Raw genomic sequence first — 24,444 nt, 5'->3', positions numbered from 1 at the left:
GGCAAAGCCGAACTAACCCTGCAAGATTTTGGACCTTGAAACCCTTCTTAAGGCCAGACTTCAGGAATGAAGCCCCCCTCCACCTCACCTCTTCCCCGTTCAAGGTCATCAAGTAACACCCACTAGATCAGGTTTTTCAAATATACCTGAAGCCTCAGAGAAGCCTCCCCAGTCCCTCAGACTGTGGTAAATTCTCTAGTATACATAGCATTCTCAACTCTTTCACAGATACATTGCAATCATAAATATTAACACTATTTGTTCCATGGTGCCTCCCCTACTAGATGGTAGTGTTGGGAGCAAGGACCACGTGCCCACGTGTGGCCAGTATGGAATTCCTGGTGTCCAGCACAGTCCCTGGCATTTTGTAGGTGTTATACATATGTTTGTTGGATGCTGAGGAACGAATTAGTGAAGTTGCACACACATACACATAAATGTAAATCACACGTGTGTTGCCGGGAGTGGTGGCTCACGCCTGTAATCCCAGCAACACGGGGGTCTGAGGTAAGAGATTGCAAGTTCAAAGCCAGCCTCGGCAACTTAGTGAGACCTTGTTTCGAAATTTAAAAAAAAATAATAATAATTAAGGGCTGGGGAGATAGCTCAGTTGGTAGAGAGCCTGCCTCGAAAGCACAAGGCCCTGGGTTCAATCCCCAGCACAGTAAAAAAAAAAAAAAAAAAAAAAAATTTAATTAATAGAGCTAGGGATGTAGCTCAGTGGTTCAGCACCCCTGAGTTCAATCCCCAGTACCAACTCCAAAAAAGTCTTAAATGGAGTCTGCAATACAGAGTCCCAGCTGAAAAATTATTCCTCAACTTCTAAATCCAGAATACTTCTATTGAGGTAGTAGGCTCAACATTTTCTCCCTTTTTAGCCCCTCATTCTGCCTATCTTTCAGAGCCGTCTTGTAATGGTTCTAGTTCTGACAATCTCTATTCTTGGAGTAGGCTATACCATCTTCAGGATTCCAGAAGACCAAAGTCCTTCTTTTTTGTTTGTTTGTTTTTGTTTTTTTCGGTGCTGGGGATTGAACCCAGGGCCTTGTGCTTGCAAGACAAGCACTCTACCAGCTGAGCTATCTCCCCAGCCCCAAAGTCCTTCTTTTATCTTTAGTTTTTCCTGGAAGATTTCTGTTTTCCTCCTAGCTTCCTGCGATTGATGCTTTCAGCAGAGGTCTTTTTCCAGGTGTTTTTCTCAGGCCCCCATATGTCCAAAGTCAAATCACTTTTTACAGATAAAACCAAAATCATCTTAGGAGCTGTCCCACATTGTGGGGAGCAGTACCTCAAAGTGACCCTCTGCTAGGCCAGAAAAACCCTTGATAACTTTGTCAGTCTTCATACCACTCAGAAATATCAAATTAGGTTTTAAAAATCTATTTTTATAAAAATGACATTTCTCACCAGGCACAGTGACACACACCTGTAATCCCAGCAGCTTGGGAGGCTGAGGCAAGAGAATCGCAAGGTTGAAAGCCAACCTCAGTAACTTAGCGAGGCCCTAAGCAACTTGGCAAGACTCCAACTCTAAATAAAATACTAAAAAGGGCTGGGGATGTAGCTTAGTAGCAAAGTACCCCTGGGTTAAATCCCTGGTACCCCCTCGAAAATTATTTTTCTCTATCATACATAAATCCATGAAGAATATTGATGTCAATATACTTCTCATTCCTAAATTGAGTCAAAACCTTGGGATGATTTATCAGCTTCTTAACAACTGCAAATGCATAATATATCCTCTAGGAAAACTATTTTCACTTTTCAGGGAGTGATATTTCTCTACTATTCCATGCACTGATATCCCCCAAAACATATGCTTCATCTTTTCAATAGTTAGCTTTTTGCTCTCAATTTATTTTTCTTCAAAATGTATTCTCAACTCCTTGGCAGAATGTTTTCACTGTAGTTATTTTGTTTGCCGCCCTCTATTGTCTACTGCATATACAAACAATTTTCTGTGTAAAAAAAAAAAAAAAAAAATGCCCAAGTTCCTGTATGATTGACATTTTTACTTCTGTTTTCAGTATCTGAGTCTTAACTAATAGTTCTCTTCCTCTGTTTTAGTGCACTGTAAGGTTCCTACTAAAGTTCTTTCCCAGAGATGTATAGGGATTTTGTGTCCCTATGCATTGTTTGAATTGCTCATAAGTTATGAACAAGCAGAAAAAAGGAAATATAGCTGGGTTCCTGTGCCCCCACTGCCCGTTCTCAGCAACCAGTGTCATTACTGCTCATGGAAGGGTCCAAACAAATGAAGGGAAAGGTGGAAATTGGTAGAATAGATCCCCCAAAAAACACATGCAGTTTAACTAGAACAGGACTCCTGAATCAGATTTCATCTTTGGTAGGTGCTTGGCTTACAGATCTCATACAGAGGGTCCTCAGGAACAGGGAGCATCCTTGGTCTAGTGGGCATTAGCTCTCCTGCCATTCAAATCCCCAGATCCTCTCCCACTTTGTACTCTAGTGTTTAACCTTTCCGGGTAGAAGAGGATCAATACAAATTCTTCATTGTTAAGAATCGATGGCTGTCCTGTGGCATCATTGCCATCGAGTCTTGCTGAGAAGCCCAGTAAATCTCTCCAGTGCTTCTAAAGCTTGGTTTGTCGTCTTCAGTTGCTTTCATTTTTAATGCAGATCACTTTGGTTTCGGTTCCCCTGGGGGTTTGCAGATAAATCTTGGCAGACATGTTCAGGGTCTACAAATGAGATGCTGGAAAAGGGCCAGCCCACCCAGAATTTAGTTGTAATGGATGAGACACCCCCATGGTTCCACTTAAGGACTGGGCTATTCGTTTCAGTATTTATTGGTGATTACCTCATATAGTACCTGAGTGGAAAGTGCCCTGGATGAAGCTCCTGTGTAACAGAGGAGGCCAAAATGTGAGCTATGATACAGAAGCATGCTGGCTGATTCAGCCTCTTGTAAATAGCAGGAGTCAGAGACTTATCCTGCACCTTCAAATGCATAATGAAGAGAAGAGCTAGGTTTTTAGATGCCCTGGATCAAGAAAGTCTGGTGGGAAACTTCTTCATGCTGCTTATTTACAAACCAACTGAAAAATTACCTACCTCTCTTTTATTAATAAATAAATATATTATCATATTGTTGAACAGCATCCTACTAGGGGTGATCTGTAAATATTTAATGTTAGTTAATGATCTCCTTCTCCCATAATCCTTTGCTCATGCTGAGTGCTTGGCTGTATTTCATCTGGACCCCCCTGAATATTAGGTTTCCTAGGGGCCCTAATAGAACCCTAGTTTCCATTTGCAACAAAAATGTGACTTTATTAAAAAAAAGAGTCCTTTTCACTTTGATTTCTCTTCTCTTTGATCAGTGGACTATGCCAGTTATTACCAGGGACTGTGGGATTGCTATGGTGAACAGCCAGACGAACTGTCCTTCCAACGGGGTGACCTCATTCGCATTCTGAGCAAGGTAAGGACAGAGTGTGGGACTTGGACCCAAAGTCAATTTTTTTCATTCTTGATGGTCACCACAATCAGAATTATTCTGTGTTATAACACTTTTCAGGGTAAGTTACATGGCTCCCTCACACATAGAATAAATTTCCATTTCTTTATAATTGCCAGGGGGTAGTTTAATTGAAAATTCATATTCAGAGATCAATTTTCAAATTTCGAAATATAGTAAACATAACACTAAAATTCTGCCAAATCGAAATTTGATCCTTTTCAAGGACTGTGATACTTAAAGGTCATTGCTATGTACATAATTTATTACCATATAATACTATTGAAAACATTCCGGCTAAGTAAGCTGCCTTCTTATTTCATTTGTAGATAAACGAGACTGTAATATAATTACCTATGGGGGGAGGAGTCAGAGCTATTTAGCTCAATTGGTTTGAGCAAGTGCTGATAAGGCCAAGATAGTGAATCCAATCCTGCACAGGCCAGCTAACTCCATTCTCTTCCTCAATCATAAGTTAACCCACAGACCCAGCTGACCGTCTCACAAATGGTATTGTTGATCAGAAAGGAATAGGGTTTAAAAAAAAAAAAAAAAGAATTATTGCTAATCCTTTCCTGATGTCTAGATTCCAAACTCATGGGCAACAGTTTGAGGATTCAGGACCTACCATTCTTGTAAGGGACCACCCATGTTCTATAAGCAGCCTAAAATATTAGGTTCTGTCCCTAAAGATAGTATTAGAAAGGTCTCTTTCTATGCAGCTAGTCCATATCTACAAGCATACTTTTGAAATAGGTACAATTTGCTCTTTAATTGCTGAGCAGGTGGGTTTCATAACCTTTATGAAAGTCCATCATGTTGTTAACTCATCATTTACCATTTATCTTTATTCTATGAATATTACTAACAAGGCCAAGGGCTTGTCTGGGTTTGAAATACACTATAAGCTCCTTGAGAAACAGACCAAGTCTGTACCTGAGGTATCTTTCAGTGGTTCCAATGAATCAGGCCCCTTAAACAAGGACTAAATTCAGACCTAACCCTTTGCAGGAGAGTAGGAGGCCTACAGGCCCTGCTGAGTGAGTGCCTAATCTTCTAGTGATTTCTCCTAGATCCCTAACTCAACACCACCCTAGTGCCATTTCGGTGCAGCTCCAATACACCAAGAATAAATTGGAAGCAAAGAAGGGAGTGGACATTGGCCTGATTGGTATTTCAAATGCCCGAAAGCAAGGTTTGCCGTGTAATAGAATTTGTGTACATTACCACACTGGCATTACAGGGGTAATCGAGTTATCCACTCAGGTGTGACCAGGCCTCTGTTTGCCCAGAGCCTGCAGGTGAACAAATTAACTGTTTACATTGTCTGGAGGTGCCTGCAGCAGGAGGGGGGAGAACAGAGCCAGACTGTCTGCTGGCCCTCTCTCTCAGTCATGATTATTTTGTTTGTTTTGCATGTCTTTTGCCTTTGTTAATGGCTTCTCACTGGGGGTCCCTTTCCTCCAGTTAGAAGGGGCTGTGCAATGACCTGTCCTGCAATATAGAGCTGTCTGTGGTTACCATGGCTATGGTATTTTTAAGAGATTCCCAAGGAACATGGGGGAAACCAGCCCCACATGTTTTTTTTTTTTTTTTTTTTTTTTTTTTAACCACCTTCTCTTCCCCTCCTCCATTACTAAAAGCTAATCTGTCAGAGTTTGATTCAGTAAGTGAAAATACCTTACTGCTCTGGTTCTATCAGCTTCTTTCTCCTCTCTTCTGGAAGGTTCTGAGTCCATTCACATCCCTTACCATGGTAATACTGCATTTCTCCCCCGACCCCGCAAAGGTACACCAGCTTCCCTTCCCCATGTTACTAATCTCTGCTTATCTGAGGAGGAAACCAGATGGTAGGAACCCAACAAACTTTCCCTCACAAAGCTTCCAGTTAATGTTGGCTTGGGAAGCATCTCAGATTGAATTTGCCTTAATTCTATTACCTAACTCAGAGTCCTTGGACAAGAAGGAACTTTAAAAGATGACCCAGTCCATTCGTTTGTGTCTAAGAAGCACAAATGAATTGATTCAGACACAGAAGATTCTAGCCATCTTTTGATTCAGAAGTTCAGTCGTTAATACTCTGGGATTATCTCTCCTGTGGATTCTAAATTTATCCCACTCTAGCCAGTAGCACCTTTGTTGAGCATCAAAGGCCCACTTTCCAGAAACCTGGGGAAGCCTGTTTCCCTGAGAAAGCACAAGAAGCAACCACGTGGCTCAGCTTACCTGGATTCATTTCCTCACTTGTAAAATGAGGGAATCGTATTGGACACAGGTAAAGTTCTCGCTACCTCGGACATTCCCCTTCCCACACGGTGGGCCAGAGCTGTAAAACAGCTACGGGGGTCCCACACAAAAATGTGTCTTTGTTTCAATTACTTACCCAGTTTGAACAACAACAAAAGTTCCGGCTACTAGCTCTTCTGTCTTCAGATCTCATAGATGCAGCTGCTCTCCCCACTCTCTTTGTCTGATAAAAGGAATGTTGTGAAGAGAAGATTGAACTAGAAGAAGGAAGGCTCTTGGGTAGGGAAGTGGGACAAGGAATTGAGGAAGAAGAGAAAGATGGCAGATTTGAGTCCAGGACTCCTGCTGTGTCCTGCTGTTTCTTTCTTTTCTTCCTTTGGGGGAGGGAGGGGGTGGCCTCATTCATGTTAGGTAAGTCCTTACCTCTAAGCTACACCCCCATCCCTGTCTGCTGTTTCTTAATAGACACCCAAATAGGATCCAGCCTTGAGTCCTAGAATCCTAGGCCCAACCTTAGGGGAGTCTTTGAGTCTTGCCTTTGAGTAGGAATGATCCCAGAAAGAGAGGGATTTATCCTAAAAAAAAAAAAGAAATCTGGACGTGGTGGCGGAGCACCCCTGCAGTCCCACTGACTTGGGAGACTGAGGCAGGAGGATTGCGAGTTCAAAGCCAGGCCCAGTAACTTAGTGAAACACTAAGTAACTCAGAAAGACCCTGTCTCAAAATGAAAAATAAAAAGAGGTCTAGGGGTGTGGCTCAGTGGTTAAGCACCCCTGGGTTCAATTCCTGGTACAAAAAAGAGAGAGAGAAAAAGAAAATGAGAGACAGAAAAAAAAAACTTCTCCAGAGACGACTGCCTGAAGAAAGATGCACTCCATAGTTAACCAAATGCCCATCACCTGTCCTGTTCTCAGAGAAACTAGTAACAACAGATGTTATTTACCTGACCCTGGAAAAAGTCACTTAATCTTGCTAATCCTCAATTTCCTCATCTGTAAAAAGTAGGATAAGTTTTATTCACAGGGTTGTTATGATGCTTCCACTAAATATATGGGTAAAGAAGTGTTTGGCACCCAGGAAATGGAAACTATCATTGCATTCTGTTCCATTCTACTAATAATAAACCTTTTAGTCCATGTCGGGCACATACCAGGAGTTCACTAAATTGTTGGTGAATTCAGAGAGAAAAGAATGTGGTCCATATGCCCAGAACTCTTCATAGAGACCCTCTAAGACACAATAGGCTCTCACTTCAATATAGAAAACCGCCATTGAAGAAGTCTATGTGGAAAGTCACTGTGCTTTTACTGTTCCGGGAGATTTCATCACTGACATCTGATAGTCTCCAAAGTTCTCTTCCAGGAGATGCCAAAGCCATGTACCTAAGCTCCAAAATAGGAACCAACAAGCAGTCAGCAGGAAGACTCCTGCTGACCTCCTCCCAACATGGACATGCATTTCTTAAGCCCCATGCAGCTTCATGCCCACTTAACTCACTGACTTCCAATTTGGGTCTTAAAATATATTAATGGGAAATTTTAATAATGAAGCAGATCTGAACATCCAGAGAATGTCCCTGCCTTCCTTTTGGGCCTAGATATTTCTTTCTGAACAGCTTTCTCTGGGAAGGGACTGAACTTCCCTTCCTCCCTGGAGCCAGGCCACAGCTCAGGCCACAGCGGGGTGTTTAGCGCTCTTCAGTGGCTCCAGATTGTGGCGCTGGTGCAGGTCTCTTCATACGTAACCGATGGCTCCTGAGAGCCTGCCTCTCGTAAATTACTTCCCACGATGCCAGCGACCACTGCAGAATTCAAGTTTGAATAGAGCAGGAAAAAGGTGTTTGAAAGGCCTGTTCACTCAGCTGCATTTTAATTTCCTTTTCAATCTTGTCCCAATTAATTTCACAGAATTAATCTCACAGAAGCAAACTCGGCAGCACTGAGGCTGAGGTTTTAGTGTGGCGGTCGCTCTGCCTGAACATGAAATAGGAGCTAATATAAAAATCCATCTGCTGTGTTTGAAATACACGCCGGCTGCTGCTCAGTCCTGTCTGACATTCCAAACATCAACAGCGGGGAAAAGTGATTTGGGGGTTAGTGGCCATCAGTACTTGGCAGGGGTTCAACAACAGGTGTACTCCAAAAATCCATTCAGCCTGGGCACCAGGCATGACAGGGCAGGTGCTGAATCACCCTCCGTGCGATAACACTGTGCCCTGGCTTAGTTCCTTTTATTTGAAGATCATAAGGCCCTTCTGTGGACCTGGATCAGCACCACTATGGTGACTCGTTATAAGGACAAGAAAGAAAGATAAGAAGCCTCTATTTGGATAAGACAAGTCACAAGATCCAGCTTTCAGGATAGTGACCCTGACTTCCCCCTGACTACTAAATAATAAAGTACTTCCTCCACTATTTGAGATAACTCTTAAATGAACGCCCATTTGAAAAATAAGTTTCATGTCCCAAAAGTAATTTATGATGGTAACATGGCTGTCCAACAGACAAAGGCAAATTAAAGAGAGAAATTCTTAATCAATTACTAGAAAGGAAAAGAGGCCCCTGAATGAGTTTAAGGTAAATTGAGCCAGGTGGGGATATCTCTTGGGCTTGGCTGGTGTGCTTTGTGAGTTGGTCTGAAGCTCCTCTAAGACCTTATCCAGTGTCTTATTTCCGTGGAAATCAGCCTTGGAGCAACAAGTTGGGCACCATGTAAAGCTGACACTTGCGTTCTGTCTTAGCTGGGGAAGAAAGGTTCAAACACACCAGGCTTTCTCTGCTGATAGAAACAGGGAATTTTACAGATGAGGTCAAGTTAACATGGCACACATGAAGCTGTCAGATGGCCAAGGGCCTTATGTGGACAAGAATGGACACACTTTGTGATCTGGGAAGAATCTACTTAAACTCAGGCTGGATCCTGGCTCCAAACCCAGCATCTAGTCATCTGAACCCAGCAGGGCGATCCCAGCCCACCTGGAATATGCTCACATAGCACCATGTCTGTTACAATGGGATTTTTAAAACCCAGTTTTTTCTCCCTACTCCCTCCAAGGACTACTTAAGAATGTAGACTTTTCCCCTGCTTTGACCCCATCCTCTCCAAAAGAGATTTTGTTATAAGAATTGTCTAAATGCAGCAATACTTCCTCTTTTAAGTGTGCTTCGTTGAATGTGACAACGACCCTCATAAAAACAGCTGAGTTAATTCCTTCAATTGCTTTAAATGAAAGATTTCTTTTTTTTTTTTTTTTTTTTTTTTTTTAATTTCAGGGCTCTGAGGGAAAGGAGGTGTTTGGTGACATCTAGTGTCCATTTAGGACTTCCTCAGGCACCATACCCTCTGCTTAGCTGAGTGGGGGATGGGTGGGGTTATTTGGGAGGTAATTTGGGGGTAGTTAGTGGGGAGGATGTAGGCCTGGGGCACAGACTGCCCAAACAGTGTGATCAAACTGATCAATGCCTGTCAAAGAGCTATTATTCACCTCTGACCTAACCGAAGGGGGCAGGCAGGGGGTACCATCAGAAAATATCTTTTCTTATTTATGATGGTACAGGAGAGAAGCAGAAGCTGTCCCCACCACCCCATTTCATGTTAACAAGCAGGTCAACACTGTGTTGTGATGACGAAGATGATGATGATGATGGTGTTTTCTCTCATTAATAACCCCTATGGGAGGCTATAGAGTTAGGAGGATGGGAATGGGATTTGGGGTCAGCTGGAAGGCAACGGTCATACACCGGTCAAATTCAGTAGAGGCCATTCCTTTCCCCCAGACAGGAACCAATCGTCTAGAACAAACCCTGGCAGCCTCATTCCTTCCAGGTAATTTTTATAAATGAGGGGACACCCATTCCAAGAGAGGACAAAAGGGAGAGGGTGTTTATGTGTGTGTGCATACGCACGCATGTAAACCTGCTAACAAGGGGCCCAACTGCACATCAACCCTATCCTGCAAATCCTAACTTGTTTTGTAAAAAGAGACTACGATTAGAATTTTCCTCTTTAATCTCCTTATTGCTAAACTATTGTCCTAGACAGGACCCTTCACTTTCAACACACACACACACACACACACACACACACACACACACACACTTCAGTCAGGTGGAAAGTCCCACACCAGATAATTAACTACAAGGCCCAGACAGAAATGTTTACCTAGAACCACACAAGCCATAGCAGTGTTAGGTTAATGCTCAGAATCACCCGATGCTGTACAAACTCCGGTGTAAAAAATTCCAGCCATTTATTTTGCAGTGAATTTATAACAAATGCTGTTAAAGGCTTCGTCTTTTGACAGAGGTAATAATAAATTCACTGTTAAAGACGGTAGTTTAATTCCTTATACCTCCAATACTGCACAGAATAAACCATATTCATCACCGAGTAATTTTTTACCACATAAATCTTTAAAACTAACCGGTGAAGGCTGTTGAGACTGAAATATTGTGAATTTATTAGATATGCCCATGTAGTATTGGATTCAGAGGTTTCCATTCGAATATATTACAGGGAAAATTTGTGTCTTTAACTGTGACATTCCCTCCATTTCCCGCCGCCAGTATTATAACAAGCAGCTCCTCCAGAGTCAACTGCACGTTTATTAGACAGAGATTTAGTAATAAACTCCTCACTAATCTGCCAAAGAGGCTGGATGACATTTCGGTGAGATGCCCTATTTAAAAGGAGTCGCAAAAGCTTTGTTTATGTGTAATTATTTTCTTGAAAAGAGTTCAGCCTCCCCAAACCTCTTCTGCCAGGATTTCTTGGTATTGGATGGATTCAGTTCTCCAACTAAACTCACGAAATATTGAAGCAAATTATAGCCTCATCGCAAATAGACAGAACAGTAATTTCTTTGCAGGTTATAGGATTCGTTATGGGGGATTTAGGATAATGGATTAGAATACAGAAAGCTGGAATTTGTAGACATTCACAGATGTATGGTATTTAGGGTTAATAAAAAGATCATATTGCTTCTCAGGCCAGAAATAATAGACAATGGTTTCAGAAAACTTGCTATTTAAAAATTTTCATCTTGACATATGACACATTTAAGATGCAATTAAATCCTCAGATATGAACAAAAATCCTTTTACTCTATCATATTGTGTGAAAATCTGCACTTGATAGATAAGAATATTCTGAACTTTTCTCATGATTTGTTAGTGAAGTGACATTTTAAACAAACCAATTGATTCTATCAAATTGTATCTCCAGTTTCATTAAGCAAACATTAATATGGTAAAATGAAAAAATATTTTCTTTTAAATGCAGAAATGTGCATCATCTTTTTAGCAAAGAGATTCGGTAGTTTCTCTGTTCCTACTAATATTCTGTATTTGGGAAGAGTTCCAAATGCTAAAAACTTCCACGGAGCATTATGAACTTTATGATTCTTTTTTAATAAAATAAAATCAAATAGGTTTCTAACTGTTAAACAAAGGAGAAAAATCCCCTGGCAAAGCAAGATTGCAGCCCATCAGAGTAATTGGTAAAAGACAGAACCCGGCTAGAAAGATAAGCATAATACCAGCAATTAATATTCAGCATTTCACATTATAGTCAAGAGGATGTGTTTTTCTTTGTGATGTGGCTCATAAGCTAAGAGTGTTGGGAGCCAGATTCTGAGCTCTGTCTTCTTTTTGTGCATGAGGATTAAGGAGGGGGGAAAAAAACCAGCGACAACAATCCTACTCCATCTGTAAATGAACAAACATCTTGATTTTATAGCTATTTGCTTTGTAAAACTGAGGAATGAAACAAAAATTACTGGATGCCTAAGTAACACTTTAATTCTGAATTCATTTACGCTGTAGCTATGTAGTTGTCACAAACCATAATGCAGTATTTAATTAAAATAACAGAAGTGCATCTAGATATGTCCTGGGGTAGCTATCACCAAATTATAGTCTACGCCATCCGTATTTTATTTATGAAATGGCAGATTCTAAGGTGCAACGAGGCTGATGCAAAAGCATAAACATTTTAAACTTGCATTTTTAGAAAGGTTTTTTTTTTTTTTTTTCCTGCTGTGTCTTTAAATGTTCTCTTCCTTCTATCATTGTGGGGTGGGGGTGTTAGTGGAATTGTTTTGCTGTGGATAAAGATCTCTCTTTCTAACTCTTGCTTTTCAACTATTGACCTCCCAAGTCTTCTGGCTGTGAAATCCCCGACTGTTGTCATGGTAAGGCTTGTGAGTTTCACAGGAGCCACAGCAAGCATGGGACATCTTAGGCGGAACTTGGACGTGGATGCCAGGAGGGTAGGAAAAAGCACGTCTTCCCAGGCTCTCTGTGCCTGTTCCCACACAAGTCTTCCTTGCACCTTTTTTTCCCCATCTATAAATACCCGTTATGGTTTACACGCTCGCTGGCTCTACTTTGTGGATGTTCACACGCAGGCATACTGTACTGCTCCTTTTCATAAACGCATAGCATCTATCTTACGTGCACCCACCATCCATCTCCTCCTTCGCATCGCCTGTCCCATCCACCTCCTTGTCTGCAGAATTATGTTCAGCAAGGTCCCGATTTATAGGAAATAAATAATGAAAATGGAACAGACTGGGAAAGATAATCGAAACATTCAAATTGTTATTTTTCACTGTACTTTACACAAACAGAGCATCTGTAAACACCTAGAGAAGGTGTTGACTGGTTCCTGAAAAGCAATGCCTTAGGAACATTCTGACCAAGTGAGTCTCTGCAGCGCCTCTTTCCTGTTTCAACTCTCCTGGTTTTTGATGCTCCAAGATCTGACCATTTTTAAGGGATGAATCATGCTGTGATTGTTTGGATTCTGTTTCTTATTTATTCTGCCTATAGTGATAAGTTTTTATCATCACTTACCCTCTATAAAATAATCCTGAGAATTCGAAAATAGAAACAATAATTGCAATCACCTTTTTAAGAAAAAAAAAAAAAAGCTCTCACAATTACAGTATAGAAATATTCTGATAATGCTGTCATCAGATCACAGCCCAGTCCTACAGCAAGGGTCTTTTAGAGGAGGATTTCTTCTACACACTTGTAATTATTTTAGCCCCTTTCACAGGTCACATAAAAAGTTAATTTCAATCGCTGCTAATTTCCGTCCAACAAGAGTGCGGTACTTTAAACCACCCAAAATAATTGGATTCAAAACAAATTTAGGAAATTGAGTGTGTTAGAAAGCAAATAAAAATATCCTTTTGGTAAGGAGGAGGGTGAAAGTAGTAAAAATGGCCCTTTTTTCTCCCTTCTTTCCCCTTCACAACTTTGCCATTAAAGTTGCACCTACAGCTAGAAGTTTGTCCGTGAAAAATGGTCATTTTGTTTCTCTGCTCAAAGAATGTTATTAAAATGCTAATTTAAAAGAAAAAGGAGTTAAATATCTAGCGATGGTGCATTCTAATTGCAACCATAATGAGCTCTCTAAATGTGCATGCCCCTGACACACACAGAGCATAAACAGCAGTAAACAGATCATTAGTACCCGCGTTCATTTATTCTGGCGACCTTACCATGACCCCACCGAGGGTAGGGTGAAAAGCAGGTGGATCTGGCTGTGACACCCCCTAGAGGGATCCAGGAAATGAAGCTATAAGCTGTTGTCATGGAAACGCCTATGTGTGCAGATGATGTAACACACCGACAGGCTGTAGGGCTCCGCAACTGGGACGTTGCCTTTCCCTCACTGGAACAATCTTGAGGATTAAATTATTCATTTCTTTAATTCACAAAGCAAAAGGAATCCTAATTTTCTTGGTGATGTGCAACTCTCTTCCATTTGTCTGGGTTTTGAAACATGGTGACTTGTCATCCCCTCTTTCTCCGAAACCCACTCCAGCTTCCTACATTCTAGCCCCCAGATAGCTGAATCTAGCAGAACTGAGCCGGGGAAGGCAGCGGACACACGACACCCAACATCTGTATGGAAAGAGAGAAAATATAAGGTGTTCAGCTAAAATTTAAAAATATAATCAGTGTCCTTTCCTGATGAGGGCGTGATGGCCAGGGACTAAATGTATACTTTGTCTTGAACAGGATGGCTTTGTTTAGAGCAGAGCAGGGTCAAGGTTGGCCCTGGAAACTACCAAACTAGGAACCGACACCATAAACATAAAGGAGAAAGTCCCAGCCCCAAATGAGCACCTCACCCTAGCAAGGTGCAAGAAGAGGAGAGGAGAAATTGAGCAGCTGCTCACCCCTCCCATGTCCAATTGAGAGAATCGAGATTAATAAAAATAAGTCTTTGGAGAATGATTCCACTCTATCCTACCCTGTTTTGCACCAAACAACCTCAATAACCTTACGGCAACAGTAGAATAACTTTTTCTTCTTCTTCTTTTTGTTTTTTTTTTTTAAAGGAAGCAGAAAAGACAATCTCTGGAAATTATTTTAAAATAAAAAATCTCCCGGCCTGCTTCTCCCCCAACCACCCCCCCCATTGCACTTTAGATGAACCTGTGATATTGTAGCAATGGCCCTTGAAGTGCAGTGGGGAGGTGATTTAGGAGAATATTAAAGGCAATGTGGAGATTCAAGGCGCCTCTCTCAGGGAGATCTGGAGAAATACGCAGCACAGATGGGCCGAGCAGATTAAACATTTCCGTCACATTGTTTCCAAATTGTGTTGTGGTGCCTGAGGCTGGTACTGCGGTCAGAGCAAAACAGAGCGGTGCAGAGCTGCGAGCTGCGCAGTTTATGGAATACATATTAATACGCCCGTCTCACATGGTATCACAATTCTATCAGCTCTGAAATGCTGCCGTCTCCATTGTTCCTGAATTCTGCACTTGGCACCTTGTTTTCTCCCATCTGCAAAGTGTTTACCTTTCCTTTATCCTTTCTCTTCTTCAGCTAAAGTTCAAGTTCTGTGCTGCTCTCTTGTCTCTTTCCTTACCGCCCTGTTTCACATCCCTTCTCACCTTTGCAACTTATGGTTTTTCTGTCACATACGTTTGCATGCCCACTGTTTTTTGCACACGCCTCCATTGCCAGCAAGGTCCAGCACACCTCTCTGGCCTTGACTTGATCATTATGCACTCACACCCTAAACAGATGCTTGTCCTGCTCAGGATTCAGACCAGGAGCCTCGCACTTGAGGCCGAACATTCCCTCAAACTCCTGGGCTCTCCGACCCTCCATCCAGATGACACATTCCTCTTCTCAGGACACTCCGCTCTTAGTTAGAGGGTGTGCTTCGCAGAGTTATTGCCAGGAGCCCCCCAACTGCTTTTACTGACCACCCGGCCTTTCCCAAGTCCTCTTTCTTCCATTCACATATCTTTGCCTGTATCCAGGCCCATCAATCCTCAGGTTAGCAAATTCCCTGAGATGTAACAATAAATAAAACTGGCTCAATTGAGGCAAATTTAATGATTCATTTTTATTATGATTTATAGACCAAAACTCTGAATAATAGAAAAAGAGAAAATGATTGCCAAGAACTTCCAGCCTAAAAGAGACCGGAGAAGCCACCAAGCTCCCCAAGGTCTTAGCCAACTACTGAGCTCTGATCCTTTCCAATGCCACTAATCCACTGGTCACCCAGATGACCATTTCCTTTTTCCTTCAGGAAAATCTCTTCACAAAACTATTTGTGCTGAAAAATGAGCACCTGTTTGTCTTTGGTGAACAATTCCTGTTCCCAGGCTTGTTTTCCTAGCACTTGGAATTGTGCTGAATTGGAATCCTCAATTTGCTTAATAATTTATGATATCCTAAGAAAGCATTAAATTTCCAAAGCTGGATTTTAGGAGCAAAGACTCTGTGGGCCAATCCAGAGGAAAGACATGATGTTTGGGGGCTGACCCTGGAATATCAAAATCTACTCTGCTCAGGAATCCAAATTTCCCATCTTTACTAATGATAATGTATGATGCACACACACTAATAAGAGAAATAAGTAATCATAAACCAATACTTCCATGATTGATTGGCTTTTCCCATACATATATCAAGCACTTATTGATCTTTCATGTTAGGGGCTGATTGATTGTTCTCTCGAAGAAGAATTCTCTTGTTTACAACACTCGTACAGTAAACTTTGATGGTTAAGAGAACAAAAATATCAGACATTTTCTGGGAATCTTGTTCCACAGAGGCTCAGAGCCCAGTTCAATGTGAAAAGAGAATGTTTCTATTAGGAACATTCTCAGGGGAACTGAGCATGTTAAGCAACTTGCTCCAAAAGCCATCATGTGGGTTTGAATGGAAGCTGTGAGAACATGCCACAACTTTTAAGTCAGTTAGAGAGATGGTGCCTTAGAAGGAACAAGCAAGCTCAGTCAGCCTTTGAAGAGGGAACAGGTTCTGCTATTGGAGGGCTCAGGCTTGGGAAACTCAGCATGGAAGGAACAAAGATTCTTTTCTTTCTTCCTTCCTTCCTTCCTTCCTTCCTTCCTTCCTTCTTTCCTTTCTCCCTTTCTTTCTTTTTAAGTTAAAGGGTGAGGGTTGTGGCCACACTGGGCCAAATACAAATCCAGGCCATCAAGACCATTGTATTTTCCCCTAGAGTGCTGGTTGGGTAACTATGAAAGGTGCATATATTCTCTGAGAATCTGATGGATGAGACCCATGTACACATGTCCACAAATTTTTACGCCAGTTTTAGGAAGCTCAAAGATTCCTTCACACCCCATCCACAGACGGGCTCTATAGGGTCACAGACTCCACTTTAAGACTCTGCGCCCTAGAGGATGGTGAGTTCCTTTTGTTGGAACAGCCTAGGATTCACTGAGCCTAGAAATTGAATTCTCATCCCAAGACAGGATGGTCATTCCAGGTCATGTCTGTGCTACTCCAGGGGAGTCATGGAAGAGCTTATACAAATAGGAACCAGCAGGGAGGAGAGAAATTAAAATGTAGCAATCATGGAGTAGGGGTATTTAATCTCTTTTAAGGCTTATGATAGGCGCCTGCTGGTTTTCCCCCCAATATCCCCTGACACCTACTGACAGGGTATTTGCAGCACCACACAGGGACTCAGGGCCCTGTGACAGGAGGAGCACCGAGGAGGTCCATGATAGTCTTGAAACCATAAACAGCAATAGGAAACCACTGGAGGCAGAGTCAAGCTGTGCGACATGCCCGTTGTTGGTGGCCATACTGCTTTTTGTTTATAGAATTTGCTGTTCTTTTTATGGCAGGTTTGGTAGGGTTTTTTTTTTCCTTGTTGATGGAGATTAGCAGCATAAATCCTTTTATGGCAGTGTGCAGTCCCCCATAAACACTTTTGATTGTAGCTGATGGTGAGCGGCGCATCTATTTCAGGTTCACTCAACACTTCGTTCATCCAGGCCAATAGCTTCTCCATCCAGATAATGGAGTTCAAATAGTCAACTTCCATTTGTAAGACTTCTTTGTTTGGGGGGTTCAAGGAGGTGGGGCAAGGTTGTGTAGAGAGAAGCAGATGTTTCATCAAGCCTAGATGTAGTTATGATGAAAACAAACCATACACACTCTACTTCTTTCCGTAAAAGGCTTCTAAAGACTTTGTAGCAAGAAGCAAGCACTGATGTGAAGGATTTTTTTAATATCTTTTTATATTCTTCTCTGAAGCATCTTCAGGTAACAATCGGGTATCATCAGGATCTTAGCTCTCCATACATTGTACACACGGACTGACAGAGTGGGCAGCGTGTGGGATACTGATGTCCCAACGTTGTCACCTGTAGGCCTGTGTCCCCCCTCCTTAAAGGCAGAACACTCCTGCACTGAGGATGAGAGGTCTCCTGGGACCCTCTCAGTATTTTTCCAGTCTTTCCAAACATGTGGGCAAAGAGAAGTCAGACTTTATGGAAAACATTGATCCCAGAAATTCCGTTCTCTCTGCCATCCTGAAACTCAAATCCAAGAATCAGCAACTTAATAAAAATGCAGTAAATTTGCACCTCTAGACAGGAGCAGAGTTCATTCAGAGCTGGGGTCTGCCTGGCTGAGCCAGTACTCTCTCCATTTTAATAGTTTAATAAAAATTAGCATAATTAACGAACATCTGTATGATCCAGAGTGGTGCAATTTGGCACTTGGAAACGAGGGCTTAAACATGATTGCTGTGAGTTTAATGTTGTTTTAATTCTTTTTGGCACTGTGCAGTGAAATAAACGTTTGGTGGTGATAGTTCTCGGCCGGATCTCATTTGCATTTTTCTCCCTTTGATTATGAGCAATTGTGGACTCCCCAGCAATTCATCAAAGTAGAAATTATTTTAAAATACCTCGTGGTGTTCAGACGGGGTTGGAGCAAGGCATGGGGGGTGGTAGTAGGAGAGAAGGCTAGAAATTTTCCATTCATGCTTTAAACATTTCAGCCCTGCAGTCCTTTTTGGGTATCCAGCCAAGGGATGAAATCTGGGAAAGACAGTCAGATCCCAGGACCTGTAGGTGCTTTGATTAAGCTCCCAGGCCTCCACAGCAGGATGTATATGGTCTGTGAGACTGCGCCATCTCCTTACCCTTCTGCCTCCTCTTTTGTTTTGAAGGGCAAAGAGTTGATTTCACTCATTTCAGTTCTCACCACTGTGGCGAGGCTACTACATCTGCAGTCAGCAGGTCAGTGTTCCCCTCGAGCAAGAGCAAACTGACTGGGAGCCCGGCCTCGGCAGGTGCCCTGCTGAGCCTCATCTGCTTCTTCTTTGCACCCTCTTCAAGCTGGCAGAGAAAACCTTCCCCAGGCTTGGTCCCTACCATAACGTTACAGTTAAAGGGGAACTGTGAAGCATGAGTCAAAGCCAGGGGTCTTCAATAGTCTCCAGGGGAGCCAATGCCTGATTGGAGCCCCTGCAGGTGATGAAGATGATGGCACCTTGCAGGTAGAAGGCCACACTTCAAACATGTTTATGCAAGTTGACTTTGATCAAAAGACTCTCAGAGATGGGTGCAGTGGTGCACGCCTGTAATCCCAGCAGCTTGGGAGGCTGAGGCAAGAGGATTACAAGTTCAAGGCCAGCCTCAGCAACTAAGCGAGGTCCTAGGTAACTTAGTGAGACCCTGTCTCAAAATTTTAAAATGTAAAAAGAACTGGGTATGTGACTCAATGGTAAAGCACTCCTAGGTTTAATCCCCAGTACCTAAAAAAAAGTAAGCTAAAAACTGTCAGTAGCATTGTCCCTACCCTCTGCCTGTGATAGCAGAAGAGCTAAAGCTAGCATTTGAGTTACAGTAAGAAAGGAAGATGTGGGGGGAGGGGCCTGGGGTTGTGGCTCAGGGGTAGTGTGCTGGCCCAGCATGCTTGAGGCCCTGGGTTTGGACCTCAGCACCACATAAAAATAAAGGTATTGTGTATACCTACAACTTAAAAATTGGGAAAAAAAAGAAATAAAAGGGAGAGACAGAGCCTCTATCTTCCTTTCACTGCAAGGCCCTGCAAACACACACATTCCAGTAACTCGGTAAACACAGGGCAGCTCTAGAAGAAAACTTAAAGCAGTGTTAGAAAATGGACAGTAACAGAATTTGTACAAGCATGAGCTCAAAATCTCATGACAGGCATAGGCTGGGAATTCTGGGTAATTCCCAAAGACGTGCACACAGTAAGGAGAAGTCAGCCTGAAGGAAGGAAGAAATGAGGAGTGGTGTGGGAAGAGGTGGTGACATGCAGTTTTTCAAGACTAGTTTTAAAAAAGTGATTCCCTGGTCCTGAAAGGATCAACTCAGTAGTATATCACTTCCTGTGGCCTTTGAGACGCTTCTTGGTATTTAGGGAGCCATTTGGGTAGACCGTCTCCAAAGGCAGTTGATCTCTTCCTGCCACGACCAGTTCAATCAGCAGGGGAATATCGTGGAGTTAGTTGTAACTAAATCTGTTCAACTGAGAGTATAAATTCCCACTTTGCTCCCTTTACTTCATCATAACCTCATTTGACAAATGTTTGGGGCGGGGGAAGTATTTATTTGGCCCCACTCCGTGCTGGATACTGGGCTGAGTTCTGACAGTACACAGCAAACAAAAACAAGGGCCAGCCCTCAGCTTCTGTCTACTGACTGACACTGCGACAGACAGGCAGAGACAAGGCAGCCCAGTGAGCTCACATCCCGGAAAGCACTATGGATCCTCTGGGGAGGTGGGGACAGCCAGAGAATGCCAAGGAGAGGCTTCTAGAGAGTGAGTGACTCAGAAATTGAAATCTGAAGGCTGCTTAGGAGCGAGCCCTGCAAAATGGAGGAAGGAAGTAAAGGCTAAAAATGCAGAGGACAGCCTGCAAGGTGGGAGCATCTATGTCCTGTGGGAGCAGCTGAGACAAGTTTGGGTCTCTTAAAGGTACCCTAGATTCAGGAGGTGAGTGACAATGATGAGCAGTGAGTGGCCTGGACCACATCATTAAGAAGTTGACAAGGTGGGGAATGATATTGGCCAACTTACATTGTTATCTGTTGTGCACATACAAATATGTAACGGCAAATCCCACCATCGTGTACAAATATAATGCACCAATAAAAAAAATGGAAAAAAAAGTTGTTGACAAGGAGCAGCAGAGACCCACTGAAAGGTTCCCAACAGCAATGACGGTGTCAGTGTGCATTTCAGAAGCACTCTGGCTCCAGAACAAAGAACAGAGTGGAGGAGAACAAGAATGCAGAGAGAGAGAGAGCAATTTGGAGGTTGTTTCTGTAATCCTCATGATAGATGCCAGTGACATCTGGGGTATCGGCCATGGGAATGGAGAGAATTCCAGTAATATTTTGGAGAGAGAATTGACAGGGCTTAAGGATTGACTGGAATAGGAAGGTGAAGTCGAGAAGGATCCCGAGGTTTCTGGCCTGGGTAACTGGCACCACTTACTGAGGAAGAGAATACAGAGGTGGAGGGCTTTAGGGGGTGTGGGTGGGGACAGAGGCAGGCTGATGGGTTAAACTTAGGACATATCAAGTTTGAGCGGTTTGGTGGACATGCACTTGGGTATTGGGATCCAATACTTAGATCTGGGCTGGAGTCATTAACTGCTCTTTAGCCATCGACACAGTCACAGTGGTTAAACTGCAGGGCTGTGTGAGATTGCTCAAGGAAAGTGCAGCAAGTCAGAAGAGAAGAGAGCCAGGAGAGAATCCTAGGAAACGACCAAGTTGAAAGGAGAGCGCATGGGCTGGGGATGTAGCTCAGTGGGTAGAGTGCTTGCCTCGTAAGCACAAGGTCCTGGGTTCAATCCCCAGCATCACAAAAAAAAAAAAAAAAAAAAAGAAAGAAAAGAGAGAGTGCAAGATGAATGAGAATGAGAAGCAACAGAGATGTAGGAGAGAAACTGGGAGAATATAATGATCTCAGAGACTCAAGAGAAGAGGCTCACGAAGGGCCCACAGTGGGTGCCAGCATGGCTGAGGACAAGTGTTAGAGACAGAGAGGTACCCAGAGAATTTGCACCGGGGAGAGATGGGGACGTGGGGAAAGAACAAGCGGAGTGACAGAAGCAGAAGTCCGACGAGAGTGACCTGAGTGACTGCAAAAGAAGAAGTTGGGCAGCCTGTGGAGTAAACCCTTCCCTTCCTGTAAGGCTGCGAAGTGGAACTAGCAGACTAGCAGACATGCAGGGGAGACGTCAACAGTTGTATTCAAAGACAAAAACATGTGTTGAAGCAGTTCAGTGCTGGAGGGAAGTCATTAGAGGCAGAGGTCGGATTCCATAGAACTAAGGAAAAAAGGAAGGAAGGGAGGGAGGGAAGAGGAAGGAAGGAAAGAGAGGGAAGAGTCTTCAACCAGGGGATGTGTCCCTAATTAAATGGGGAAGAATGATTGTCAATTCGGGTAAGCTGCTGCTTTCATGGAGGCAGGCTGACAAATTTGAAACTTTTAACCAGGAGCAGTGGTACACACCTGTAATCTCAGTGACTCCTGAGGCTGAGGCAGGAGGATCTTGAGTTCAAGGCCAGCCTCAACAATTTAGAGAGGCCCTAAGCAATGTAGTGAGATCCTGTCTATTAATATAATATAAAAAGGGCTGCTGGCCACATCAATGTTTATAGCAGCTCAATTCACAAATGCTAGATTGTGGAACCAACCTAGTTACGCTTCAGTAGATGAATGGAAAAAGAAACTGTGATATATATACACAATGGAATATTAATCAGCCATAAAGAAGAATAAAATTATGGCATTTGCAGGTAAATGGATGGAGTTGGAGAACATCAAACAAAGGCCGAATGTTTTCTCTGATAAGTGGATGCTGACACATAATGAGGCAGGGGGTAAGGGAAGAATGGAGGAAGGTTGGATTGTGTAGAGGGAAATGAGGGGAGGTGAGGGGGTAGGGGGAAGGAAAGACGGTGGAATGAGACAATCATTATGTACGTGTGTGACTACATGACTGGTGTGACTCTACATTGTGTACAACCAGAGAAATGAAAAGTTGTACTCCATTTGTGTTCAATGAATCAAATGCATTCTGCTGTCATGTATAACTCAATAGAACAAACAATTTTTTAAAAAGGGCTGCAGATGTGGCTCAGTAGTTAAGCGCCCTTGGGTTCAATCCCCAGGTCCAAAAAATAATAATAATCTTTTTTGAGACTTTTCCTTTCTCTTTGAAGGTGGGAAAGAGATTGTCTGCTGAGAAAGCGGGCAGAGCTGAAGAAGGAAAGATAACTATCTGGAAACAGAAAAGATCACCAGTTAATGCCAGGGGCCCTGAGCTTTTTATGTCACCAACCTGATTTTCTTTCTTTTCTTTCTTCCTCTTCTTTTTTTTTCCCCTCCCTAGAACTCAGCAGCCAGATGTGCCAAACCAGATAGGGCTGTGGTTCCCCAAACCCAGCTGAAGCGAAACCCTCTCAGCCCCTTTCTTATTTGTCCCTCCCTGTGGTACTTGCACTCTGCCTGTCATTATTGATGTGACTGTCAACCTCCCACCTCTTCTAGGGAAGGAAACTAATGTTTAGAACACCTACTATGATATCAGACCCTTTCTGTTTGTTTCCAGGGGTGTCACATCCCCACCATATAAGGACGGGAGGTACCATCCCTTCTCTTACAGATGAGGAAGTTAAAGATAGGAGGATCTAAGGTCGCACAGCTACTAATGACCAAGCGGAGATCAGCTCGCAGTCTGTCTGACTCCAAAGCCCATTACTCTAGACTGCAAGCACGAGGGGCAAGCAGTGTTCAGATTCACCTCTTGATACCTCCTGGGAACTCAAATAGCACTTTGCACATGGAAAGTGCTTGATAAATAGTATTGATCTGCACTGCGACCTGACTCCCTGAACATCTTTAGTGTACTGGCATTTAGCATGTGCCCAATTTTCTCTGAAGAAGCCATACCACTCTGCTTGCTGGGGGAGAGGCGGCGGGAGGACTCTTTAGTTCGGCGATAGCATCAAAGATGCAAAGTTTACCACGCAGGCGAAGAGGGCAGCCCATCAAAGATGTTAATGGTTCACACAGATGGTGCCAACAAAGAAAGCATAAATGGACTCTTCCGTGCCATTGCTGTAAGTAATTTTCTGGAAGCATGACCAAATTTCATCTTCCACCATCCTCTTCGTTTTTCAGGAGTATAACATGTATGGCTGGTGGGTAGGAGAACTGAACAGCCTTATTGGAATTGTCCCGAAGGAGTATCTCACCACGGCCTTCGAAGTGGAAGAAAGATGAAGCCCAGGTATCAGAGTCATTGCCAGTGAACTGCCCCTCAATTGAGAAGAGTCGATCCTGACTTTGTTTCTCAGTGAAGGCGAGAGTTGTCAGTGACGTAGCTTCTCTTCATTGCCAAAAGTAACGCTATTGACTCACAAGGGAAAGACCATGAGTCTGGAATTGTTTTTTCAGGAATTGTTTGTTTGGGGGAGTATATCGCTCAGGGTTTAGATTCAACTCCAAGTGACAGAAAATTCAAAATAACAGTGACTTAATTAGGAGAAATTAATTTTGCTCTTCTGTAAAAACCTGGAGGTAAGTGGTCCCAGGCATGCAGGTCTCGGGTACCTTCTCTTTTTGCTCCACTGTTTGTGGCCATATTCCCAGGGTTACTTCATAGACAAGGTAGATGCTTCTACTCCAGTGATCATGTCTGCCTCCTACTCAGCAGGAAAGATAAAATGAAAGATACCTCACATGAGAACACTTCATAGATGTTACACATGCCATTTCTGCTTACATTCCATTGACCAGAAATTATGTATAGAAAGATAGATTGATTGATTGATTGATAGATAGTCACAATACAAAGAAACCTTTACTCTAAATAGCCATGGGTCCAACTTAAAAATAGAGGGGTAAGCCCTGCATGGCGGTACATGCCTGTAATCACAGCAGCTCAAGAGGCTGAGGCAGGAGAATTGCAAGTTAAAGGTCAGCCTCAGCAACTTTGCAAGGCCCTAAGCAACTTAGTGAGATCCTGCCTCAAAATAAAAACTAAAAAAGGTTGGAGAATGTGGCGCTCAGTGATAAAGCACCCCTGGGTCCCTCCCATGGGGTGTCCTCCCCACAAAAAAAAAGAGAGTGGAAAGAAAAAAAAAGGAAAAAATAGAGAGTTCATTATTAAATAAAAAGAGGAGAGTAGATATTGGGAAACATCCAGGACTTGCCACCAGGGTGGATTTGGTTTTCTTTATCCCCAGCTCTCAAATCCAGGGCACTATTTTCCCCAAATGTACACATAGTGTGCCATGACCAACCGAGATTAGAAATCTAGTATGAAGATTCCCATGGAACATAATCAAGTGGATTGTAAGTAATAAATAATAGAGTTTGTGTTTTATGAGCAAGAACCCCAGCTTGCTTTGGTTTTGTTTTGCT

General features: G+C 42.8%; 1 protein-coding gene and 1 non-coding gene across 2 annotated transcripts in view; both read left to right on the top strand.

Annotated features, from left to right (window-relative positions):
• Window positions 1–24,444, top strand: part of Skap1 (src kinase associated phosphoprotein 1) — a 270,445-nt gene that overhangs the window by 244,501 nt on the left and 1,500 nt on the right. Inside the window, exons 12-13 of the mRNA XM_047546439.1 lie at window positions 3,345–3,445; window positions 23,200–23,308. Coding sequence (XP_047402395.1) covers window positions 3,345–3,445; window positions 23,200–23,301 — 203 coding nt within the window. The 3' untranslated portion in view covers window positions 23,302–23,308. The remainder of the gene's footprint in view (window positions 1–3,344; window positions 3,446–23,199; window positions 23,309–24,444) is intronic.
• Trnat-cgu (transfer RNA threonine (anticodon CGU)) lies at window positions 20,802–20,875 on the top strand. The gene has a single exon. It is a non-coding gene; the product is annotated as a tRNA-Thr (tRNA).

The sequence above is a fragment of the Sciurus carolinensis genome, chromosome 3, assembly GCF_902686445.1.
Source record: "Sciurus carolinensis chromosome 3, mSciCar1.2, whole genome shotgun sequence".
Classification (NCBI taxonomy): domain Eukaryota; kingdom Metazoa; phylum Chordata; class Mammalia; order Rodentia; family Sciuridae; genus Sciurus; species Sciurus carolinensis.
The sequence above is the reverse complement of the archived record's forward strand: the minus strand, read 5'-3'. Positions and strand labels throughout refer to the sequence as shown.